Source organism: Oncorhynchus mykiss, chromosome 14 (assembly GCF_057628025.1).
Source record: "Oncorhynchus mykiss isolate SJ-2025 chromosome 14, ASM5762802v1, whole genome shotgun sequence".
Classification (NCBI taxonomy): Eukaryota; Metazoa; Chordata; class Actinopteri; order Salmoniformes; family Salmonidae; genus Oncorhynchus; species Oncorhynchus mykiss.
In genome coordinates, this window is record NC_143035.1 from 6,641,068 (window position 1) to 6,666,351 (window position 25,284).

The following is a 25,284-nucleotide window of genomic DNA, read 5'->3' on the forward strand; positions in this document are numbered from 1 at the left end:
TATATAGATAGATGATCTGCTTTATAAGGTTTTAAATAGGTTATGCTAGCTAACATTAGCTATGTCGGCTAAGTTATCTAGCTAGGTTAGCTAGCTACTGCCATGGTAGCTAGGTTAAAAAACATTCATGCAGTGGACGGGCTATTTTGAAAATATGATTATTAAATTAATGTACAATTATGAGAATATTTACTTGTAGATTACAAATTGAATGGTTTGGCATTAGTAGGGTGAAAATATATTTGGACATTTTTATGGATAACTGTCACAGATATCATCCTCTTCGTCTGAAGAGGAGTAGCAAGGACCAATACGCAGTGTGGTAAGTGTCCATGTTTTAATAGTATAAACTGAACACGACAGAATACAAAATAACAAAGTGAATATAAACGAAACAGTCCCGTGTGGCACAAACACTGACACAGGAAACAATCACCCACAAAATACCCAAAGCATATGGCTGCCTAAATATGGTTCCCAATCAGAGACAACGATACACAGCTGCCTCTAATTGAGAGCCAATCTAGGCAACCATAGACATACAAAAACCCCTAGACTGGGTACCAACCCCATAAACATACAAAACCCCTAGACAGGCCAAAAACATATAATCACCCATGTCACACCCTGACCTAACCAAAAATATGAAGAAAACAAAGATAACTAAGGTCAGGGCGTGACAATAACATTAGTATAATGTTTTCTGTTAGAGTGGAGAGGAGGAAGACTGAAGAGGAAGAAGAATGAAAGAGAGAGGAGGAAAGGTAAAGATATGATTACAGAGCTTGCTAATTTATTATTACAAACAATGTTTTTGAGAGAAAATACAAAAATGAGGCAAGCAATGGGAATCTGTTAACCAAAGTATTTTATCTAATAGTGTACTATTTATGATTAAAGATTGGAGAGGAAGGAGAAGGGAAAATTAAGGGAGTAAAAAGAATGAAGTGAGGAGAGTGTAGAAGAGTGAGGTGGAAAGGTAAATAGAAGGAAAGGAAGAAAAAGCAGGAAGACGAGTGAAGAAAAGAGGAGGAGAAAGATTGGAGGAGAAGAAAAAATTAAGAGAGTAAGAAGAGTGACACAAGGAGAGTGAAGAAGAACAGACAGAGGAGGTACAAGGGCTCTTTCCAAGAAACGGAAATGCCATTTTGATGACAACACGATGAGAGAATTTCCATTTATACACTCCGGTCAAGACGATAGAATGGTTAACTGCACCCTTTGTAATTCGTCTTTTTCAATTGGGAGCGGGGGAAGAACGGCAGTGGTAGAACATCAACAGAAGAAAAAGCATAAAGCCTCTCTGATTGCCCGTGTTGGTTTGCCCTCTGTCACCACATTCTTCAAGAAGGTAGAGCCTTCCCAAGAAGAATATGGTTTAGCTGTGCAGGAGGGTGTCTTTGCATACCACACTATGCGACACAATCATAGTTACTGATCTATGGACTGCACAGCACAACTGACATGGAAGCTTTATAAGCTGAAGTTTACATGTGCTAGGACAAAATGTGAAGCCATAGTGAGTAATGTTTTAGCACCATGGGCAACTACTTTGGTAACAGAGGACCTAGACCAGGTTGAATTTGTGTCCCTGTCCATTGATGCGTCCAATCATGGACATGTAAAGCTGCTGCCAATAGTAGTCAGATATTGTAAGATATATGATGGCAACACATCCGTGGAAACAAAACAGCTCGATTTTGTTGAATTGAAAGGAGAAACAGCAGAGGAAATTGCAGCTGAGGTCCTGGTGGTCATCCAAAAATGTAACCTGGAAAACAAAGTCGTGGCATTCTCTGCCGACAACACAAATAACAATTTTGGTGGACTGAATAGGCTGTGTCCATACCGAAGTTAAAAATGCTCTGCAGTGGGACGGCCAAAACAGACCAAACATGGCCAAAACAGACCAAACAAGGCCAAAACAGCTTTGGATATGATTCCCCTTGATGTTGAGTACCTGCTCACAAAGATATTTTCATATTTTCATATTTTCACCGTCAGAGTAGAAAGACTGAAGAGCTTTCGTAAGTTTGTTGGCCAGGAGTACCATAACATTTTAGGACACAGCAATGTTTACTGGCTGTCCATGCTCCCTGCTCTAGAAAGAGTGCTGAAAATGTATGTGCCATTGAAATCATTTTTTCTTCTGAAGACAAATGCCTTGTTGTCCTGTGAACAATGTTTGAAGATCCACTGATTGAACTTTGGCTGGCCTTAGTCCATGGAAACCTGACCGTATTCAGTGACAAGATCAAGATGCTTGAAGGCCAGGACTGCTGTTTTGTGGAGTCATCTGCAATTCTGAGAAACGTTGAGGCAAAATTGACTACAAGGTGTGAAGACAACTTCATTCCAGTTTTGGTCAGAGGACTTCTGAGAGAGCTAGAGGAAAATGGAGCAATGTCTAAAGAGAACTTTCTCAAAACATCCCAATCATTCTTCACTACGGCTGTGAACTACTTGCAAGCATGGGGGAAGCACACAGATAATCTAAAATATTTACATGGTCTCCTTTTAAAAAGGCAACCTCAGCGTGAAGAGATCCAGAAGGCAGCAGGCACACTGCAGGAAAAATGCCCCAATGTGACCATCAATGAGGATGCATTGTTTGATGAGGTTACTGGCCTGCAAGAGTTCCTAAAGGGGGGATCGCTTGAAGAATGGAAAACATCTGAGACACCGCTTAGTCAGAGATGGAGCACGGTGATTACCCACTTCGAAGAGAACGACATCCCACACACTAACGTGGCTAGATTAGCATCTGTTATCATGTGCTTACCTGGAAGTAATGCACCAGTCGAGAGAGTGTTCTCCCAAATGAATGATATATGGACAGCAGCAAGAAATGGGTTCACTGTTTCTACCATCAAGGCCATGCTTATTGTGAAGACAAACTTCAACCTCCCCTGCCAGGAGTTCATGGAGAAGCTGGCCAAAGACAGAGCAATCCTGAAGAAGATACATTCTTCTGAGAAATACACAGATTAGATTGGTATAAGTATATTATGTAGTTACCAACCTCATCACCGTCTTATTTCTTTATTATGTTGTTAAGTATTTCACATAGACTATTGTCTGTTTTTTTCAGTTTTGCTCATATTCTCTTCTGCTCTTATTCTACCCAGACTACCAGGACCACTGAATGGCTGTTCAGATCAGTTCTACCCAGACTACCAGGACCACTGAATGGCTGTTCAGATTGGACAGTCCTGTCTCATCTGTAGTGTTTCTGTAGTATAGTTGTTTTCTCTATCACAGTGTACCTGTTAGACTAAATACATGTAACCGGAATTGTCCCCCTTTATTATTTCATAGATAATAACATTGGATATTTAAATTATATATTTACCGCCGAACTGGAAAGGTCCCCGGTTTTAATTTCAGAAATCTGGTCACCTTACATTAAGAGGGTGAATGGGCAAGACAGTATGGTATGAGTATGGTAGTATGTGCCAGGTGCACCAGGTTGTGTCAACGCTGCTGGATTTTTCACCCTCAACAGTTTTCTGTGTGTATCAAGAATGGTCCACCACCCAAAGGACATCCAGCCAACTTGACACAACTGTAGGAAGCAATGGAGTCAACATGGGCCAGCATCCGTGTGGAATGCTTTTGACACCTTGTAGAGTTCATGCCCCGACGAATTGAGGCTGTTCTAAGGAAAAATAGGGGGTGCAGGGTGCATCTCAATATTAGACAAGCAACACTGAGGCATGCATGAGAGCATCAGCTGTTCCGGATGACTGTGATCACGCTCTCCGTAGCCGACGTGAGTAAGAACTTTAAACAGGTCAACATTCACAAGGCTGCGGGGCCAGATGGATTACCAGAACGTGTGCTCCGGGTATGTGCTGACCAACTGGCAGGTGTCTTCACTGACATTTTCAACATGTCCCTGATTGAATCGTTAATACCAACATGCTTCAAGCAGACCACCATAGTCCCAGTGCCCAAGTAAACAAAGGCAACCTGCCTAAATGACTACAGACCCATGGCACTCACGTCCGTGGCCATGAAGTGCTTTAACCTGTTAGAGCTCTAGGGGCGCTATTTCATTTTTGGATAAAAAACGTTCCCGTTTTAAGCGCGATATTTTGTCACGAAAAGATGCTCGACTATGCATATTCTTGACAGTTTTGGAAAGAAAACACTCTGAAGTTTCAGAATCTGCAAAGATTTTGTCTGTAAGTGCCCCAGAACTCATTCTACAGGCGAAACCAAGATGATGCATCACCCAGGAATTAGCAGAATTTCTGAAGCTCTGTTTTCCATTCTCTCCTTATATGGCTGTGATTGCGCAACGAATGAGCCTACACTTTCTGTCGTTCGCCCAAGGTCTTAGCAGCATTGTGACGTATTTGTAGGCATATCATTGGAAGATTGACCATAAGAGACTACATTTTCCAAGTGTCCGCCTGGTGTCCTGCGTCGAATTCGGTGCGCAATTGCCAGCTGCTTCTACTTTACCATTTGATTCAAGGGAGAAAGCATGTGTCCAAGAACGATGTATCAATGAAGAGATATGTGAAAAACACCTTGATGATTGATTCTAAACAACGTTTGCCATGTTTTCAGTCGATATTATGGAGTTAATTTGGAAAAAAGTTCGCGTTTTGAGGACTGAATTTTCGGATTTTTTTTGGTAGCCAAATGTGATGTAGAAAACGGAGCTATTTCTAATACACAAGGAATCTTTTTGGAAAAATCCTCATTGAAAACATCAGAAGTTCTTCAAAGGTAAATGATTTTATTTGAAGGCTTTTATGTTTTTGTTAATGTTGCGCGCTGGATGCTAACGCTAATGCTAACGCTAAATGCTAACGCGAAATGCTAACGCTAGCTAGCTACTTTTACACAAATGATTGTTTTCCTATGGTTGAGAAGCATATTTTGAAAATCTGAGATGACAGTGTTGTTTACAAAAGGCTAAGCTTGAGAGATGGCATATTTATTTCATTTCATTTGCGATTTTCATGAATAGTTAACGTTGCGTTATGGTAATGAGCTTGAGTCTGTATTCATGATCCCGGATCCGGGATGGGGAGATCAGAAAGGTTAAAAGGCTGGTAATGGCTCACATCAACACCATTATCCCAGAAACCCTAGACCCACCATAATTTGCATACCGCCCAAACAGATCCACAGATTATGCAATCTCCATCCCACTCCACACTGCCCTTTCCCACCTGGACAAACGGACCACCTATGTAAGAATGCTATTCATTGACAACAGCTCAGCGTTCAACACCATAGTACCCTCAAAGCTCATTACTATGCTAAGGATCCTGGGACTAAACACCTCCCTCTGCAACTGGATCCTGGACATCCTGACGGGCTGCCCCCAGGTGGTGAGGGTAGGTAGCAACACATCTGCCGCGCTGATTATCAACATTAGAGCTCCCCAGGGGTGTGTGCTCAGACCCCTCCTGTATTCCCTGTTCACCCACAACTGCATGGCCAGGTACGACTCCAACACCATCATTAAGTTTGCTGATGACAACAGTGGTAGGCCTGATCACCGACAACGATGAGACAGCCTATAGGGAGGAGGTCAGAGACCTGGCCGGGTGGTGCCAGAACAACAACCTATCCCTCAATGTAACCAAGACCAAGGAGATAATTGTGGAGTTACAGGAAAAGGAGCACCGAGCACGCCCCCATTCTCATCGACGGGGCTGTAGTGGAGCAGGTTGAGAGCTTCAAATTCCTTGGTGTCCACATCAACAACAAACTAGAATGGTCCAAACACACCGAGACAGTCGTGAAGAGGGCACAACAAAACCTATTCCCCCTCAAGAGACTAAAAAGATTTGGCATGGGTCCTGAGATCCTCAAAAGGTTCTACAGCTGCAACATAGAGAGCAGCCTGACCGGTTGCATCACTGCCTGGTATGACAATTGCTCAGCCTCCGACCTCAAGGCACTTCAAAGGGTAGTGCGTACGGCCCAGTACATCACTGGGGCAAAGGTTCCTGCCATCCAGGACCTCTACACCAGGCGGTGTCAGAGGAAGGCCCTGAAAATTGTCAAAGACCCCAGCCACCACAGTCATAGACTGTTTTCTCTACTACCGCATGGCAAGAGGTACCTGAGTGCCAAGTCTAGGACAAAAAGGCTTCTCAACAGTTTTTACCCCCAAGCCATAAGACTCCTGAACAGGTAACCAAATGGTTACCCGGACTATTTGCATTATGTGCCGCCCCCCAACCCCTCTTTTACGCTGCTGCTACTCTCTGTTTATCTTATATGCATAGTCACTTTAACTATACATTCATGAGCATACTATTTCAATTGGCCCGACCAACCAGTGCTCCCGCACATTGGCTAACTGGGCTATCTGTATTGTGTCCCACCACACGCCAACCCCTCTTTTTACGCTACTGCTACTCTCTGTTCATCATATATGCATAGTCACTTTAACCATACCCACATGTACATACCACCTCAATAAGCCTGACTAACCGGTGTCTGTATATAGCCTTGCTACTCTATTTTCAAATGTATTTTTACTGTTGTTTTATTTCTTTACTTACCTATATACACACACACACACACACACACATACTTTTTTCCCCTTCTCCGCACTATTGGTTAGAGCCTGTAAGTAAGCATTTAACTGTATTTGGCGCACGTGACAAATAAACTTTGATTTTTGATTGGATTCTTAATGTTTAGTACACACAGTGTATACATGGTAAGATAAGACCAATTTTTATTGAAATCCCACGTATGGCTCTGTGTGTTGGTGTTGTAACTATACAAGGTCCTCTAGAGTAAATATGCATTGTCTTTCCTGCATGCTCAGCATTTGGCACACATTTGCAGTCAGTCAGTCAGTGTTTGTAGTCAGGAAGTACTTTAGACAGCCATACCTCGCGGGGCTTTCCATTGGCATGCGGTTGGCCTCGGAGAAGACTTCCTCCTGAGGCTTGGGGTCCGGGATGGGAATGATGTAGTCATTGTAGGAGGTAGTCACTTCCTCTTCATCTGCCTCCGGTCTAAAGTCTCCAGTTAGGGGGTAGGGGTTGAGATCCTGGAGGGAGTCAGGGGCGGTGGAGGGGGTGATGGCTGGGGTGAGGAAGGGGGAGGAGAGCCTGGGTTTGGTTCTGACCACGGCCGGGTGGTCACTCTTGAAGAACTCGTCGTTGACTTGGCAGTATCTCTGTACCAATAATTAGTCAATTAGATACATCTCAGTGATCAATGTCAGATCTGTCCATAGTCAATACACACTTAAAGGAAAACCCCACCCAAAAACGATATTTTGGTATTTGTTTCATTCGTCCATTCTTGACATAGTCCCAAAATGTTTTACTTGTCAGCAATCAGGTTTTTAAGATATGTAACTTACAAAATACAGAAATCATCCCCGTATGATGCATTTTGCATTTAGCAAAAAATGTGATCGTTTTCATAGATGGATGTGGAAATACTGTTGGTCTTCAGATGCAATGTGTAAAGGGAAAAAACCCTATATTAATAGGATACCTTTTTATAGCTGTCAGTGAGCATGTTCCCCATGGTGTGCACCAGAAAGGAGAACTCTGGCCTCTTCTCATGCTTCTCATCCCAGCACTTCTGCATCACTTCATAACTGGAGGACAGAATGACTTCCTTAGTTGAACATTTTAACTGAACTTGTCACTAAAAAAGAACTGACAGAAGACATGGTTAGAGAGAGGAGTTTGAGAGTGATGGTAGAGACTTACACTTCGTCTGTGGCGTGGTTAGGTTTGGCCATGCGATAGCCTCTCTTTAAGGCACTGTAAAACAGCTCATTCATAGGAAGGTCAGGGTAAGGGGTTCCTCCTGATAAAATATCAACCATTCAAGTATTTAAAGGCTGATCATGCTGAATCAGGAGTGTCCAAAAGTTCTCAAATCTCGAATGAAACAAGAATCATGACATATTTGGTTTCCTACGAAAAACACTGTTCACGCTGTTTCACGCTAAATTAACCACTTCTCAATAAGTACTCTTCTTATCACAGCCGTTCCAAAAGCATTTGTAAAAATCCCAAAATGAATTGATAATAAACCCAGACTGTAGCAAACAGCAACAAAACCTCATCTGACCCTAAATAGATTCAGGATTAGACATGCTGATTGTCTTGTCCTCTTAAGATAACTTTATTGCCTGTTTGTTTAAACACGGTATTGACATCCTTTTGAAACCTCTATACTAACATACCGTAAATAAACGAGGTCATCAGACCGCTCATGCTACTACTGGCCTTTCTGAACGAAATCCAGTTAATGGGTTGTTTCGATTTAATCAAACAGTAATCTCTTTGAACTATCAGTTAATAATGAATGGATTCCATTTCCCGCCCACCTACCAAGGGTGAAGATCTCCCAGAGCAAGATGCCATAGGACCACACGTCACTCAGGGTGGTGTACAGGTTATGGAAGATACTCTCTGGGGCCATCCACTTCAGGGGCAGGAATGTCTGAGAGGGCCAGAATTAGAGAGAACGTTAGCATCAGCCAGGTACTTAAAGGTAGGTTACAGCAGGAGTTATGGCTTACAATTTAAGTCAGAAGAAAGTTGTAATTTATGGTGTTTAAATGGTGTTTTAATGTTAACTTTCAAACTTTGTCTTATTTAATGTGTATGTGTATGAGTGACCCTTAGTGAGCCTGCCACTCACGCTGCCTTTGGAGATGTAGTTGGAATCGTGCATGATGTCTCTGGCTAGGCCAAAGTCACAGATCTTCACCAGTTTCCCCTCACAGATCAACACGTTCCTGGCGGCCAGGTCACGATGGACACACTGAGGAGGAGAGGGTTTTAAATGGGCAATCTGCAGTTGCTACATTTATTTTTGGAAATGTGTGATATATTATGTACCCGTTGATTCTTGAAGCATAGGACGTATATATGCCTCATGAGCTTTACTGTAATACCCAACAACAACATTGATGAAATTCCATACCACAATAAGCAGGTCTTTCAAAAAGTCAGGAAGTTGGCAGGCAACTCTGACAAACCATCTCCACCGGCCCATGATGACCCACTCGCCCTGTCCAACAACCTCAACAACTTCTTCTCAAGTAGAAAAAAAGAGGAGGAAGGGAAGCGCTGCTAAGGTACACAATAGTCGATTTTGGTAGACAGAAGGTGCTCTTTGGTGAAAGGGGTAAAATGGTTTTCAAAACGCAAGGAGGACCAAGGCACTCTTCATTTAATTAATTATTAAAATGCCTTGATTTGTATGGCATGTTCAATAGAAACAAAGTTTCGGCTGCATGGCCTTCGTCAGGGAGTACAAAGAAACTTCTTCTCATGATTTGATACCCACGTTTTGATACCCACTATGATCCAGAAGCTGTGAGAACTTGCTGGATGCCCTCCACTTTACTGATTCCCATGGCCCACTCTTCAGTGAAGAGGTGGCGGCATACCAGCGGAAAGCTTCGGTATGTGCAAGGCCAGGCGGGATAAAGTGTCGAGTCCTAAAAGCCTGAGCTGCTGAGCTCAGCCCCATCCATAGCCTTTCACCTACCGCTATCCACTGGCACAATCCCCACCCTATGGAAAACATCTACCATCGTGCCCATTCCTAAAATGTCTACGTCGACTGAGTTCAACCGGCATGTTGCTCTCAAGTCACTGATCATGAAATTCTTGGAAAGACTGGTTCTTAACATCCTACTACTACCCACCGTTCACTCCTCCCTTGATTAGTACCAGTTTGTTACAAAGCAGGGAGAGGAACGGATGACACAGTGGTCTGCAGCCTGCACAGGCTCCTGGAACACCTGGAGGGAATGGGGAATTATGCACACATCCTGTTTGTGGGTTTCAGCATTCGCTGGATTCACAACTCTTTAAGTGGCAGACCTCAGGCCGTGAGAATAGATAACACCCAGTCCTCTGTAAGCATCACCAACACTGTTGTTTGTTTCTTCTGTGTTTTCATATTTGTTTTAGGTATTCCTGTGTGAGCTGGGCCAAGATGTTCCTATTGTAGGACAATAAACGTGATTCTGATTGTGATTCTGATCCGGTCAGTGGTATAATCTACTTTAAAAGTACTACTTAAGTATTTTTTGGGGGCATCTGTACTTTACTATTTATATTTTTGACAACTTTTACTTTTACTTCATTACATTCCTAAAGAAAATAATGTACTTTTTACTCCATACATTTTCCCTGACACCCAAAAGTACTAGTTACATTTTGAATGCTTAGCAGGACAGGAAAATGGTCCAATTCACACACATCAAGAGAACATACCTGGCATCTCTACTGGTTCTGAAGGACTCACTAAACCCAAATGCTTAGTTTGTAAATTATGTCTGAGTGTTTCAAATATTTTACTGAGGCACAGTTCATATAAGTAAATCAATGAAATTAATAAATCAATTAGGCCCTAATCTATGGATTTCACATGACTGGGAATACAGATATGCATATGTTGGTCACAGATACCTTAAAGGTAGGGGCAAGGATTAGAAAACCATTCAGTATATGGTGTGACCACCATACATCTCATTTGCATATAGTTGATCAGGCTGTTGATTGTGGCCTGTGGAATGTTGTCCCACTCCTCTTCAATGGCTGTGCTTAGTTGCTGGATATTGTCAGGAAATGTAACACGCTACACGTCAATCCATGGCATCCCAAACATGCTCAATGGATGACATGTATGATGAGTATGCAGGCCATGGAAGAACTGGGACCTTTTCAGTATCCAGGAATTGTGTACAGATCCTTGCGACATGGGGCAGTGCATAATCATGCTAAAACACAATGCTATACACGTGGTATGCGGTTCTAAGGCTGGTTCGACGTACTGCCAATTTCTCTAAAACGAGGTTGGAGGCGACTTATAGTAGAGAAATCGACGTTCAATTCTCTGGCAACAGCTTTGTTGGACATTCCTGCAGTCAGCATGCCTATTGCACGCTCCCTCAAGACTTGAGACGTCAGTGGCATTGTGTTTTCTGTCAAAACTGCACATTTTAAAGTGGCCTTTTATTTTCCCAGTACAATTTGCACCTGTGGAGTGATCATGCCATTTCATCAGCTTCTTGATATGCAACACCTACCAGGTGGATGGATTATCTGGTAAAAGGAGAAATGCTCACTAACAGGGATGTAAACAAATTTGTGCACAACATTTGAGAGAAATACCCTTTTTGTGCATATGGAACATTTCTGGGGTCTTATATTTCAGCTCACTTTACATGTATTTATATTTTTGTTTAGTGGACATATCAAACTATAATTTTATATGTCATTTTGGATCAGTTGTTGCATCCATAGCTCTGTCTATTTGAGAGTGGTTACATTTCTCCAGCCCCGTCTATCAGCTTTTAACCAAAACATTAGCAGGGAAGATGCTTTGTTATTGTTTCAACTGCTTGATTGCCCATGTAAACAACCAGGTTATAGGAAGCCAAGGTCAGACTGGACATTAACTATTGATGGTGAAGTACATTCTATATCCATATCTACAGCTCTGTAATTACTGTGCCTGGCTCAATAAAGGGTAAATGATAAATAAATATATATATATCAATAACAGTTTAGATTCCATGTAATAAATAAAGGCTGAGTAAATAAAACATTACATACATTCTTGGAGGCGAGGAACTCCATGCCTTTGGCCACCTGGTAGCTGAAGCCGATGAGGTCAGTATAGCTAAGTGTAGTAGAGTCACTGATGAACAGGGCAGGGTCCGTTGTGATCTGGTCTGGAGGGAGAGCAGAGACAGGGAAGGCAGGGTTCATTAATGAGGTAACAAAGAGAGACAATGTAAAGTTGAATAGATGTTCAGGTGATACACATGGACAGTATACACTGAGGGCACGAAACATCAATAACAAATAAAATACAAATCAAACTTTATTTGTCACATGCGCCGAATACAACAAGTGCAGACCTTACCGTGAAATGCTTATGTACAAGCCCTTTACCAACAGTGCAGTTTAAGAAGAGTTAAGAAAATATTTACAGAATAAACTAAAATGAATAAAGGTAACACAATAACATTACAATAACGAGGCTATATACAGGGGGTACTGAGTCAGTGTGCGGGAGAACAGGTTAGATTTGTACATGTAGGTAGGTGTGAAGTGACTATGCACAGATAATAAACAAAGAGTAGCAGCAGTGTACAAAACAAATGGAGGGGGGGGGGGGGGAATCAATGTAATAGTCCAGTGGCCATTTGATTAATTGTTCAGCGGTCTTATGGCTTGGGGGTAAACGCTATTAAGGAGCCTTTTGGTTCTAGACTTGGCGCTCAGGTACCGCTTGCCATGCGGTAGCAGACAAAAACAGTCCATGACTTGGGTGACTGGAGTCTCTGACAATTTTATGGGCTGTCCTCTGACACCACCTACTATATAGGTCCTGGGTTTCTGGGCCGTACGCACTACCCTCTGTAGCGCCTTATGGTCAGATGCCGAGCAGTTGCCATACCAGGCGGTGATGAAACCGGCCACAATGCTCTCGATGGTGCAGCTGTAGAACTTTTGAGGATCTGGGGACCCATGCCAAATCTTTTCAGTCTCCTGAGGGGGAAAAGGTTTTGTTGTGCCCTCTTCACGACAATCTTGGTGTGTTTGGACCATGATAGGTCGTTGGTGATGTGGACACCAGGGAACTTGAAACTATCGACACACTCCACTACAGCCTAGTTGATGATAATGGGGGCCTGTTCGGCCTTCCTTTTCCTGTCATCCACGAACAGCTCCTTTGTCTTGCTCACATTGAGGGAGAGGTTGTTGTCCTGGCACCACACTGCCAGTTCTCTGACCTCCTCCCTATAGGCTGTTTCATCGTTGTCGGTAATCAGGCCTACCATTGTTGTGTTGTCAGCAAACTTAATTATGGTTTTGGAGTCAGTTTTTGGCCACGCAGTCGTGGGTGAAAAGGGAGTACAGGAGGGGACTAAGTACACACCCTGAGGGGCCCCACTGTTGAGGATCAGCATGGCAGACGTGTTGTTGCCTACCCTTACCGGCTGGGGGCGGCCTGTCAGGAAGTCCAGGATCCAGTTGCAGAGGGAGGTGTTTAGTACCAGGGTCCTTATCTTAGTGATGAGCTTCGTGGGCACTATGGTGTTAAACGCTGAGCTGTAGTCAATAAACAGCATTCTCACATAGGTGTTCCTTTGGTCCAGCTGGGAAAAAGCAGTTTGGAGTGCGATTGAGCTTGTGTCATCTGTGGATCTGTTGCGGTGGTATGTGAATTGGAGTGGGTCTAGGGTATCTGGGAGAATGCTGTTGATGAGAGCCATGACCAGCCTTTCAAAGCACTTCATGGCTACCAATATGAGTGCTACGGGCGGTAATAATTTAGGCAGGTTACCTTCACTTCCTTGGGCACAGGGACTATGGCGGTCTGCTTGAAACATGTACTGTAGGTATTACAGACTAAGTCAGTGAGAGGTTGAAAATGTCAGTGAAGACACTTGCCAGTTGGTCCGCGCATGCTTTGAGTACAGGTCCTGATAATCCATCTGGCACCGCGGCTTTGTGAATGTTGATATGTTTAAAGGTCTTGCTCACATCGGCTACCGAGAGCGTTATCACACAGTCATCCAGGACAGCTGGTGACCTTGTGCATGCTTCAATGTTTCTTGCCTCGAAGCTAACATTAAATGCATTTAGCTCGCCTGGTAGGCTCGCGTCACTGGGCAGCTCGCATCTGGGTTTCCTTTTGTAGTCTGTAATAGTTTTCAAGTCCTGCCACATCGGATCGGCGCCAGAGACGGTGTAGTAGGATTCAATCTTAATCCTGTATTGACATTTTGCTTGTTTGATAGTTCGTCTGAGGGCATTGCGCGATTTCTTATAGGCGTCCGGATTAGTGTTCTCTGCTTGAAAGCTGCAGCTCTAGCCTTTAGCTCGATGTGGATGTTGCCTGTAATCCATGGCTTCTGGTTGGAATATGTGTGTACGGTCACTGTGGGGACGACGTCGTCGATGCACTTATTGATGACGCCGATGACTGAGGTGGTATACTCCTCAGTGCCATTGGATGAATCCCGGAACATATTCCAGTCTGTGCTAGAAAAACTGTTCTGTAGTGTAGCATCCACTTCATCTGACCACTTTCGTATTGACTGAGTCACTGGTACTTCCTGCTTTAGTTTTTGTTTGTAAGCAGGAATCAGAAGTATAGAATTATGGTCAGATTTGCCAAATGGAGGGCGGGGGAGAGCTTTGTACGCATCTTTGTGTGTGGAGTAAAGGTGGTCTAGACTTTATTTTCCTCTGGTTGCACATGTGACGTGCTGGTTTAAAAATTTGGTAAAACTGATTTTAGTTTGCCTGCATTAAAGTCCACAGCCACTAGGAGCGCCGCTTCTGGGTGAGCATTTTCTTGTTTGCTTATGGCCTTATAGAGTTGGTTGAGTGCGGTCTTAGTGCCTGAATCGGTCTGTGGTGGTAAATAGACGGCTACAAATAATATGTATTTGAACTTTCTTGGCAGATAGTGTGGTCTACAGCTTATCATTTGGTACTCCATCTCAGACGAGCAATACCTCGAGACTTCTTTAATATTAGAGATCACGCACCAGCTGTTATTGACAAAAAGACTCACACCCCCCACCCCTCGTTTTACCAGACGTGACTTCTCTGTTCTGCCGGTGCATTAAAAATCCCTCCAGCTCTATGTTATCCACGTTGTCATTCAGCCGCGACTCGGTGAAACACAAGATATTACAGTTCTTAATGTTTTCTTTTTCAATGATTGCATGTTAGCAAGTTGATGGCAGTGGTCGTTTACTCGCTCGCCTACGGATTCTCTAAAGGCAGCCCAATCTGCATCCTCTTTTACTCTGTCTTTTCTTCACGCAAATGACAGGGATTTGGGCCTGTTCCAGGAGAGCAGTATATCTTTCTCATCAGACTCGATAAAGGAAAAAGCTTCTTCCAGTTTGTGGTGAGTAATCACAGTTCTGATGTCCAGAAGTTATTTTTGGTCATAAGAGACGATAGCAGCAACATTATGTACAAAATAAGTAAAAAAAATAAGTTCCAAACAACGCAAAAATGAACAAAATAGCACAATTGGTTACGGGCATGTAAAACGTCAGCCATCCTCTTTGGCGGAATTTTAACACCTGCTCTTTCCTTGGCGGCTGACTAGGTGAATCCAGGTGAAAGCTATGATCCCTTATTGATGTCATACACAATCCATGTCTCAGTTGTCTCAAGGCTTAAAAATCATTCTTTAACATGTCTCCTCCCCTTCATCTACACTGATTGAAGTGGATTTAACAAGTGACATCAATAAGGGATCATAGTTTTTACCTGGATTCAACTGGTCAGTGTATGCCATGGAAGGAGCAGGTGTCCTTAGTGTTTTGTACACTCAGTGTACATAGAGGCTCTGTAGGTCAAATAAACAACTAACCCATCCTCCTGTGCTTTCTCTTCTCATGTGCTTCCCATATGTTTGACATATAACAGACCTAAAACATACAAAGTATACAGTACACTTGAGCTTTGTTATGGCTCTGTATTTCTTGGACTCTATACCTTGTTCCTGGTAATGGTCGTGCTGATAGGGAGACTCATAGGGAGAAGGCTGGATGTCAGCGTATTTGATGGTGTCTTTCAGCTCCTGCATGGGGACGTACACTGTGGGCTCGTCCTTACTCATGTCCATGTAACCACCGTCACACTCACTGCCAAATGACACGTAGCTGCCAAGATATTTGGGACACATTAGGGTAAAGTATAATAAATTAAAAAACACATGGTCATCTCTGTCTGTACGGCCTCATTTTGTAATTGAATGTCTACAGATGTAGGATCTAAATGTAATAACCCTGCAGCAGCAGGAAATTGAAATTATTATGTGGATTATAATGAATGGACATTTTTGTGGTTGATACATTTTTTGTAAGGGAAAAACAAGTCTGAAATTTCAAACTGGAAATGACAAACTTCAGAAGCCTTTTTAAAGCTCAAATACACAACACATTTACATTTCCTGCCTTGCAGAAAAGTTATCCTGCAACAGGGTGATTAAATGAAGATCCTACATACGTACACTACCATTCACTTAGAAATGTGATTGTTTTTGAAAGAAAAGCACATTTTTTTATCCATTAAAATAACATCAAATTGATCAGAAATACAGTGTATACATTGTTAATGTCGTAAATGACTGTTGTAGCTGGAAACTGTTGATTTTTAATGGAATATCTACATAGGCGTACAGAGGCCCATTATCAGAAACCACCACTGCTGTGTTCCAATGGCACGTTGTGTTAGCTAATCCAAGTTTATAATTTTAAAAGGCTAATTGATCATTAGAAAACCTTTTTGCAATTATGTTAGCACAGCTGAACACTATTGTCCTGATTAAAAAAGCAATACAACTGGCCTTCTTTAGAGTATTTGGAGCATCAGCATGTGTGGTTTCAATTACAGGCTCAAAATGGCCAGAAACAAAGAACTTTCTTCTGAAACTCGTCAGCCCATTCTTGTTCTGAGAAATGAAGGCTATTCCTGCGAGAAATTGGCATGAAACTGAAGATCTCGTACAATGCTGTGTACTGCCTAGAAGGCCAGCATCCTGGAATCGCCACTTCACTGATGATGTTGAGACTGGTGTTTTGCGGGCACTATTTAATGAAGCTGCCAGTTGAGGACTAGACACTATAATGTACTTCTCCTCTTGCTCAGTTGTGCACCAGGGGCTCACACTCGTCTTTCTATTTCTATTCTGGTTCAAGCCCATAATTAAAATTCCTCAAAAATACAAGTATTATACATCATTTTAAAGATAAACTTCTTGTAAATCCAGCCACAGTGTCCGATTTCAAATAAGCTTTATGGCGAAAGCACACCAAACGATTATGTTAGGTCAGCACCTAGTCACAGAAAACCATACAGCCATTTTCCAGCCAAGGAGAGGGAAATAAGTCAGAAATAACGATTCAATTAATCACTAACCTTTGATGATCTTCATCAGATTGCACTCACAGGACTTCATGTTACACAATAAATGTGTGTTTTGTTCGATAAAGTTAATCTGTCTGTCCAAAAAACTAATTTGAAATTGGTGTATTATGTTCAGAAATGCATTGTCTCAAACAAACATCCGGTGAAAGTGCAGAGAGCCACATCAGAAATAGTCATAATAAACATTGATAAAAGATACAAGTGTTATGCATGGAATTATAGATAAACGTCTTCTTAATGCAACCGCTGTGTCAGAAAGGCTTTACAGCGAAAGCACATCTTGCGATTATGTTAGGTCAGCACCTAGCCACAGAAAAACATACAGCCATTTTCCAAAGAAGGAGAGGTGTCACAAAAGTCAGAAATAGCATTATAAATATTCACTTAACTTTGATGAACTTCATTGGAATGCACTCCCAGGAATCCCAGATCCACAATAAATGTTTGTTTTGTTCAATAAAGTCCATCATTTATGTCCAAATACCTCCTTTTTGTTCGCGCGTTTAGCCCAGTAAACTAAATGCTGAATGCGCGATCGTTAAGTTCAGATGGAAAGTCAAAAAAGTTATATTACAGTTTGTAGAAACATTTCAAACGATGTATAGAATCAATCTTTAGGATGTTTTTATCATAAATTGTCAATAATGTTTCAACCTGACAATTCCTTTGTCTTTAGAAATGAAAAGGAACGCAGCTAACTCTCACAGCTTCGCGCATGACTTAGCTGATGGCATTCTGCCAGGCACCTGGCTCAAACAGCTCTTATTCGCTCCCCCTTCACAGTGGAAGCCTGAAACAAGGTTCTAAAGACTGTTGACATCTAGTAGAAGCCTTAGGAAGTGCAATATGACCCCATAGACACTGTATATTGGATAGGCAATCACTTGAAAAACTACAAACCTCAGATTTCCGACTTCCTGGTGGATTTTTGTCTCAGCTTTTTGCCTGCCATATGAGGTCTGTTATACTCACAGACATCATTCAAACAGTTTTAGAAACTTCTGAGTGTTTTCTATCCAAATCTACTAATTATATGCATATGCTAGCTTTTGAACCTGAGTAGCAGGCAGTTTACTCTGGGCACCTTATTCATCCAAGATACTCAATACTGCCCCCCCAGTCCCAAAGAAGTGTTAACAATGTCTACACTGTATTTCTGATCAATTTGATGTTATTTTAATGGGCAAAAATGTGCTTGTCTTTCAAAAACAAGGACATTTCTAAGTGACCCCAAACTTTTGAATGGTAGTGTATGTCTTTCTCCCATTCAGGGCCTGAGTATTTTATCCACGTACTGGCCAATATAACCTCTTCTTTATCTTCCAAATGAAGACCTGAGTGAAACACCAGATGAGGAGGTAGCTCTCACCCTTTCCTTTGGCTGAGAGGGGTGCTCCCTCCAGAGATGCGGCAGCCAGAGTCCTCCTGGTTTTTCTCAAGGTAGTACTGCAGGAACGAGTGCTTGTTCTTGTGTAAGTAGTCCACCAGGTCTCCATAGCGACAGTACTCTGTCACCAGGTAGAGAGGGCCTGAGAGGTTGGATGCCACAAAAGGGACATTTTTATCTTCATTGGGGAAGAGTTTGTGTGAAATATTGTATTACACATACAGTGGGGAGAACAAGTATTTGATACACTGCCGATTTTGCAGGTTTTCCTACTTACAAAGCATGTATAGGTCTGTAATTTTTATCATAGGTACACTTCAACTGTGAGAGATAGAAATCCAGAAAATCACATTGTATGATTTTTAAGTAATTAATTAGCATTTTATTGCATGACATAAGTATATAAGTATTTGATCACCTACCAGCCAGTAAGAATTCCGGCTCTCACAGACCTGCAAGTTTTTCTTTAAGAAGCCCTCCTGTTCTCCACTCATTACCTGTATAAAATACACCTTTCCACCACTCAATCAAACAGACTACAACCTCTCCACAATGGCCAAGACCAGAGAGCTGTGTAAGGACATCAGGGATAAAATTGTAGACCTGCACAAGGCTGGGATGGGCTACAGGACAATAGGCAAGCAGCTTGGTGAGAAGGCAACAACTGTTGGCGCAATTATTAGAAAATGGAAGAAGTTCAAGATGACCGTCAATCACCCTCGGTCTGGGGCTCCATGCAAGATCTCACCTCGTGGGGCATCAATGATCATGAGGAAGGTGAGGGATCAGCCCAGAACTACATGGCAGGACCTGGTCAATGACCTGAAGAGAGCTGGGACCACAGTCTCAAAGAAAACCATTAGTAACACACACGCCGTCATAGATTAAAATCCTGCAGCGCACGCAAGGTCCCCCTGCTCAAGCCAGCACATGTCCAGGCCCATCTGAAGTTTGCCAATGACCATCTGGATGATCCAGAGGAGGAATGGGAGAAGGTCATCTGGTCTGATGAGACACAAATAGAGCTTTTTGGTCTAAACTCCACTCGCCGTGTTTAGAGGAAGAAGAAGGATGAGTACCATCCCAACCGTGAAGCTTGGAGGTGGAAACATCATTCTTTGGGGATGCTTTTCTGCAAAGGGGACAGGATGACTGCACCGTATTGAGGGGAGGATGGATGGGGCCATGTTTCGCGAGATCTTGGCCAACAATCTCCTTCCCTCAGTAAGAGCATTGAAGATGGGTCGTGGCTGGGTCTTCCAGCATGACAACGACCCGAAACACACAGCCAGGGCAACTAAGGAGTGGCTCCGTAAGAAGCATCTCAAGGTCCTGGAGTGACCTAGCCAGTCTCCAGACCTGAACCCAATAGAAAGTATTTGGAGGGAGCTGAAAGTCCGTATTGCCCAGCGACAGCCTCGAAACCTGAAGGATCTGGAGAAGGTCTGTATGGAAACGTACAGGAAACGTATGATCTCTGTAATTGCAAACAAAGGTTTCTGTACCAAATATTAAGTTCTTCTTTTCTGATGTATCAAACACTTATGTCATGCAATAAAATGCAAATGAATTTCTTAAAAATCATACTATGTGATTTTCTGGATTTTTGTTTTAGATTCTGTCTCTCACAGTTGAAGAGTACCTATGACACAAATTACAGACCTCTACATGCTTTGTAAGTAGGAAAACCTGCAAAATTGGGAGTGTATCAAATAGTTGTTCTCCCCACTGTACAATTACATGGTTAGTAAAAAGAAAAGTTTGTAACTATGATGTTATTGTCTCCTTAGGCAGATGGCTTAACTCCCACATTAATGTTCCAGCATATAGTGCCTTGCATAAGTATTCACCCCCTTGGTGTTTTTCCTATTTTGTTGCATTACAACCTGTCATTTAAATTGATTAATTGAATTAAATTGATGTAATGGACATACATAAAATTGTCAAAATTGGTGAAGTGAAATGATAATTTTTTTTCTAAAAAAATAAATAAAAATAAAATAAAAGTGGTGCGTGCATATCTATTCACCCCCTTTGCCATGAAGCCCCTAAATAAGATCTGATGCAACCAATTACCTTCAGAAGTCACACAATAAGTTAAATAAAGTCCACCTGTTTGCAATCTAAGTGTCACATGATCTGTCACATGATCTCAGTATATATATATACACCTGTTCTGAAAGGCCACAGAGTTTGCAACACCACTAAGCAAGGGGCACCCCCAAGCAAGCGGCACCATGAAGAAAAGGAGCTCTCCAAACAGGTCAGGTCCAAAGTCGTGGAGAAGTACAGATCAGGGTTGGGTTATATAAACATATCAGAAACTGAACATCCCACGGAGCACCATTAAATCCATTATTAAAAAATGGAAAGAATATGGCACCACAAGAAACCTGCCAAGAGATGGCCGGCCACCAAAATTCACGAACCAGGCAATGAGGGCATTCATCAAAGAGGAAACAAAGAGACCAAAGATAACCCTGAAGGAGCTGCAAAGCTCCACAGTGGAGATTGGAGTATCTGTCCATAGGATCACTTTAAGCCATACACTCCACAGAACTGGGCTTTATGGAAGTTATAGTGGCCAGAAAAAAATAAGCAAACATGTTTGGTGTTCGCCAAAAGGCATGTGGGAGATTCCCCAAACATATGAAAGAAAGTGCTGGTCAGATGAACTAAAATTGAGCCAACACCTTTCATCACCCCGAGAACACCATCCCCATAGTGTAGCATGGTGGTGGCAGCATCATGCTGTGGGGATGTTTTTCATTGGCAGGGACTGGGAAACTGGTCAGAACTGAAGGAATGATGGATGGCGCTAAATACAGGGAAGTTCTTGTGGGAAACCTTTTTCAGTCTTCCAGAGATTTGAGACTGGGATGGAGTTTCACCTTCCAGCAGGACAACGACCCTAAGCATACTGCTAAAGCAACACTCGAGTGGTTTAAGGGGAAACATTTAAATGTCTTGGATTGGCCTAGTCAAAGTCCAGACCTCAATCCAATTGAGAATTTGTGGTATGACTTAAAGATCGTTTTACACCAGCAGAACCCATCCAACTTGAAGGAGCTGGAGCAGTTTTGCCTTGAAGAATGGGCAAAAATCCCAGTGCCTAGATGTGCCAAGCTTATACAGACACCCGAAGATACCTGCAGCTGTAGTTGCTGCAAAAGGTGGCTCTACAAAGTGTTAACTTTGGGAGGGTGAATGGTTATGCACGCTCAAGTTTTCAGTTTTTTCATCTTATTTCTTGTTTATTTCACAATAAAAATTATTTTGCATCTTCAAAGTGTTGCTGTGCATGTTGTGTAAATCAAATGATACAACCCCCCCAAATCCATTTTAAATCCAGTTTGTAAGGCAACAAAATAGGAAAAATGCTAACGGTGGGTGAATACTTTCGCAAGCCACTGTACATGCTGTTGCCCTAGGTCTGGGATTTCAGAGACTAATGACATTAGGTTGTGAGCTTGTGATTGTTGCTGTGGTGAAGGGGGCAGGGCTCACCCTGTTTGGTGCAGGCCCCCAGCAGGTTGACAATGTTGAGGTGAGGCCCCAGGTGGCTCATGATCTTCAGCTCTGACATTAAAGCCTGGGTCTCACTCCTCCTGGCCGTGGCTGGAGGAGTGTTCAGAGGTCAGAGAACTAAAGCATGAAACAGACTGCATACAGGCTTAAAACTACCTCTATGCTGAAGATGATTGTTCTCACTTACATTTGAGCATTTTCACTGCCACTTTCGTGCTGGACTGGGAATGACTGAGACCATACGCGGTCGCTTCGACCACCCTGCCGAATGCTCCGGACCCAAGAGTGCGACCTGGAACAAAACACAAACATTGCCCAAATCAGAACAGTCAATATGAACAGTAACTTGTATCTGTCTCTATTAATTAAATACACTATCAAATAAAGATTTGGGGTACCCCCATAGACATCATTGGCACCCCCTTCCCCCATGGTTCCTGGTCCTTACCCAGCACCAGGCTGTCTCGGGGCATCTCCCAGGCAAGGTCATAGGGCAGATGGATGGGGTCAACATAGATGTACTCATGTCCGTCCAGACTCACTGACTCGATCACCTTCCACCTGATCTCATAGCGAGGCTTCTGAGGCAACACACAAGAGAAAGAGTTACCCAATCACTCAGGCACATTGAGATGAGTGAGTTAGTAATTGTACTGCATAGTTGCATAGTTTGCATAGTTGTTTTAACATTGTTCACTGTGGCTTTGTGTAGTCTCACCTTCCTCCACACAGCGATGAGGATGATGATGGAGATGATGACGATGACTACCAGGGCTAGAACCGCAGCCAACACTGCCACCTGGGAGAAAAAAGCTAGAACACAACACAGAACATTAACATCCAACTATGACATAGTCGACATAGTCACAGAGAACATTTGTTCCTAGTATTAACATTCACACCATTATTTATACATAAACTATTTATCAAGTGTGCTAGTGCTGGACTGGAACCAACAGCCTGCACAGTACACCCTGCAACTCTCCAGGACTGTCTAGTTACAGTATGTACTTTGATAAATGCAACCCCTTAGGTAGATGATACACATCGAAATACAAATATCCCCATAGATAAAAATGTTGTTCTTCGATAATGGCAATAGCATCATTGTTTGGTTCGGTCTTTAGATACATACTGCTGGATACCAGTTTGACGTCCCTCCTGCGGAGTCCTCTCTCGTTGCTGGCCTCGCAGCGGACGCTCACCTGCTGGGGCTTGTGGAAGATGACCTGGCTGCGGACCTGGCCCACCATACGGCTCTCGTTGAAGCTGATGTTGGTCTGGACGCTCAGGGTCTCAGGGTCTGACACTAGGGGCTGCCACACTGTGCTCCGGTTACTGCACCTGGGAGAGATGTTATGATGATAACTACAGGTGTTTCAATAGTACAGTAGTAAAGGTGAACTACTACTACTGCTACCTTCACTCAGGTGTGTCTGAGGTAAATGCTGTGAGCTAATGTACTCTGGTATAGAAGCTGTCTGATAACCCATAGTTGGCCTGATATCAGTTTAAACTGTGATTACTAAAACGAAACAAGCTAAGTCTGCCCTCTAGTGTCCAGAGTGTGACAGAATGCCAGACACTGACAGTGTGATGATGATGACATGACCCACTTGAGCATGCTGTCACAGCTGAACCACTGGATGGTGGGGGAAGGTACCCCCTCAGCCACACAGGTCACTGCATGCCTCTTCCCAGGGAGGTGGTGGTCCGACAGGTCTGTGATCTGAGGGGGGACTACACAGAGAGGGGTACAGGATTAGGAACGACATATCCCATGAATCTAGACGACAAGTGTAGGTATATGTTGAGCCAGGGTGGAATTTCAATAGTCTTAAGTTACTTTTTATTATCATCAGCCTCTCATTTATTTATACTGATCTCAAAGTATAGAGAGTGTGAAAGCAATGGAGCTACATCCATGGTGGATGCAGTTCTTTCAAATCAGTGCTGATGACAAAAGGTAAAGGAGGAGAAGGAACCACTTAACAGACGACTGATATACACCACATTGGTTGCAAAGGCGACTCACCTTTGACCTCTAGATCAAAGGTCAATTTCTTGGTGTCATCGCCGTTGGCGACGTGAACGGTGTAGAGGCCTTTCTGTTCTGTCCTGATCCTCACCAGGGTCAACGTGCTGACGTACCTGAGATAGAAGGGTAATGGGAAACCACACAGTTATAAATGTTGGTTCACTGATCCTGGAAAAATGGGTTTATCTTAATAAATCCATCAACATCGCTAAAACCATAAAACCTCCTGAGACACCCAGTCTCTATCAGTCAACAGCAGATAAAGCCTAGACAGCAGGTAACCCAACACCCAGCAGGAACCAGAGGCAGACTAAGACCATTTCTGAGGGGTAAATTACCCAATTAGTTGCTAATGTAATGCATTGCATACCACACAAGTGGGATTGTAAATCTGGTTGCCTGATCTGTTTTATACTTACATGTGACGACAAATAGAACAAACTCTATTGATCTAATCTGAGAAATTCAATCTCCAGATTGATTAGAATTGATCGTCGTCCAGGTTGTCTCACCTGGTCTCATGCTCCTGCTTGGTGATTACGACGTTGTCCCCGTTGACCGTGGCATCATCTTTGGTCCAGCAGACACGTGGAGGGGGGTAAGCTTCAATCTCCACCCTCAGCTCTACGTTCTGGTGCAGCTGGGCCGAGACATTACGATCCTGGACGGACCTCAGCTCCACAAAGCCTTGCTCTGACAGAAGAAGGTTGTCATTAGTTAGTAAACGCATAATAAGTATAGTACCTCTGTGAACATTCTGCAAGAACATGTAGCCTGCGTTAAGGAATAAATAGCTTGACAAATGGGAGTTGAGAAGCTGAAACACACAGGCATCCAGGGCAAGGGAAGAGGCCTTTAAATTTGTGATCCATATCTGCAGCCAATGTTTTCTTATGCCCAGCATGTATATGCTAAGTTATCAAAAGTGTATTTTTCTTCTCCTTTATCGTAACTACTATTTAAGAGTATTAAGTGTAATTCACTGTGTTTACAGTATGGCTGCTAAGTATAGTGGTTCCATATTGTATAGGCTGAGGTGATTACAAAGCTTCCTAGTCAAATGGTTGAACTGTTTCGAGACTGAAACGAGGATCTGTCATTTCCAGTGGGCTGTCCAGAGTATTGGCCCAGAGCCATGTAGAGAGAAAGACTTGCAACATGAATGCCCTGGCTGTATGAAGAAGGCAGTTTATACATGTTTGACTTACTGTGGCCTAAATATAACACAACCTCAGTGGGAATCGGGTAAGCGTTCACAGAGGCACGACTGTCTCTTTGGCTACTTCCAATCCTCAAAGAGGGTGATAGAGAAAAATTTTTGGGTTTTACCCTTCAAAAAACGTTCTGCTGACTTCCCTTTAGCAGCTTGTTGGGCGCAGTTAAGTTGA

The 25,284-nt window shown here is 42.9% G+C and overlaps 1 protein-coding gene and 1 long non-coding RNA gene across 5 annotated transcripts in view; one reads left to right on the forward strand and one right to left on the reverse strand.

Annotated features, from left to right (window-relative positions):
* The window catches only part of pdgfrb (platelet-derived growth factor receptor, beta polypeptide), a 61,296-nt gene that overhangs the window by 2,721 nt on the left and 33,291 nt on the right, over positions 1–25,284 (reverse strand). For 2 of the 4 annotated variants that reach the window (XM_021560906.3, XM_090198201.1), the window contains exons 7-22: positions 24,409–24,589; positions 23,894–24,009; positions 23,475–23,598; positions 22,994–23,202; positions 22,577–22,671; positions 22,307–22,439; positions 22,046–22,150; positions 21,838–21,948; positions 18,313–18,472; positions 15,510–15,676; positions 11,589–11,707; positions 8,656–8,778; positions 8,343–8,454; positions 7,713–7,812; positions 7,492–7,597; positions 6,876–7,165 (exon numbers count right to left, since the gene is read on the reverse strand). In XM_021560906.3, coding sequence (XP_021416581.3) covers positions 6,876–7,165; positions 7,492–7,597; positions 7,713–7,812; positions 8,343–8,454; positions 8,656–8,778; positions 11,589–11,707; positions 15,510–15,676; positions 18,313–18,472; positions 21,838–21,948; positions 22,046–22,150; positions 22,307–22,439; positions 22,577–22,671; positions 22,994–23,202; positions 23,475–23,598; positions 23,894–24,009; positions 24,409–24,589 — 2,251 coding nt within the window. The remainder of the gene's footprint in view (positions 1–6,875; positions 7,166–7,491; positions 7,598–7,712; positions 7,813–8,342; positions 8,455–8,655; positions 8,779–11,588; positions 11,708–15,509; positions 15,677–18,312; positions 18,473–21,837; positions 21,949–22,045; positions 22,151–22,306; positions 22,440–22,576; positions 22,672–22,993; positions 23,203–23,474; positions 23,599–23,893; positions 24,010–24,408; positions 24,590–25,284) is intronic. The other 2 variants (XM_021560909.3, XM_090198202.1) reach the window with 1 other exon arrangement.
* Positions 225–3,763, forward strand: LOC149978260 (uncharacterized). The gene is made up of 3 exons (XR_016486247.1): positions 225–322; positions 711–764; positions 3,129–3,763. It is a non-coding gene; the product is annotated as an uncharacterized LOC149978260 (long non-coding RNA).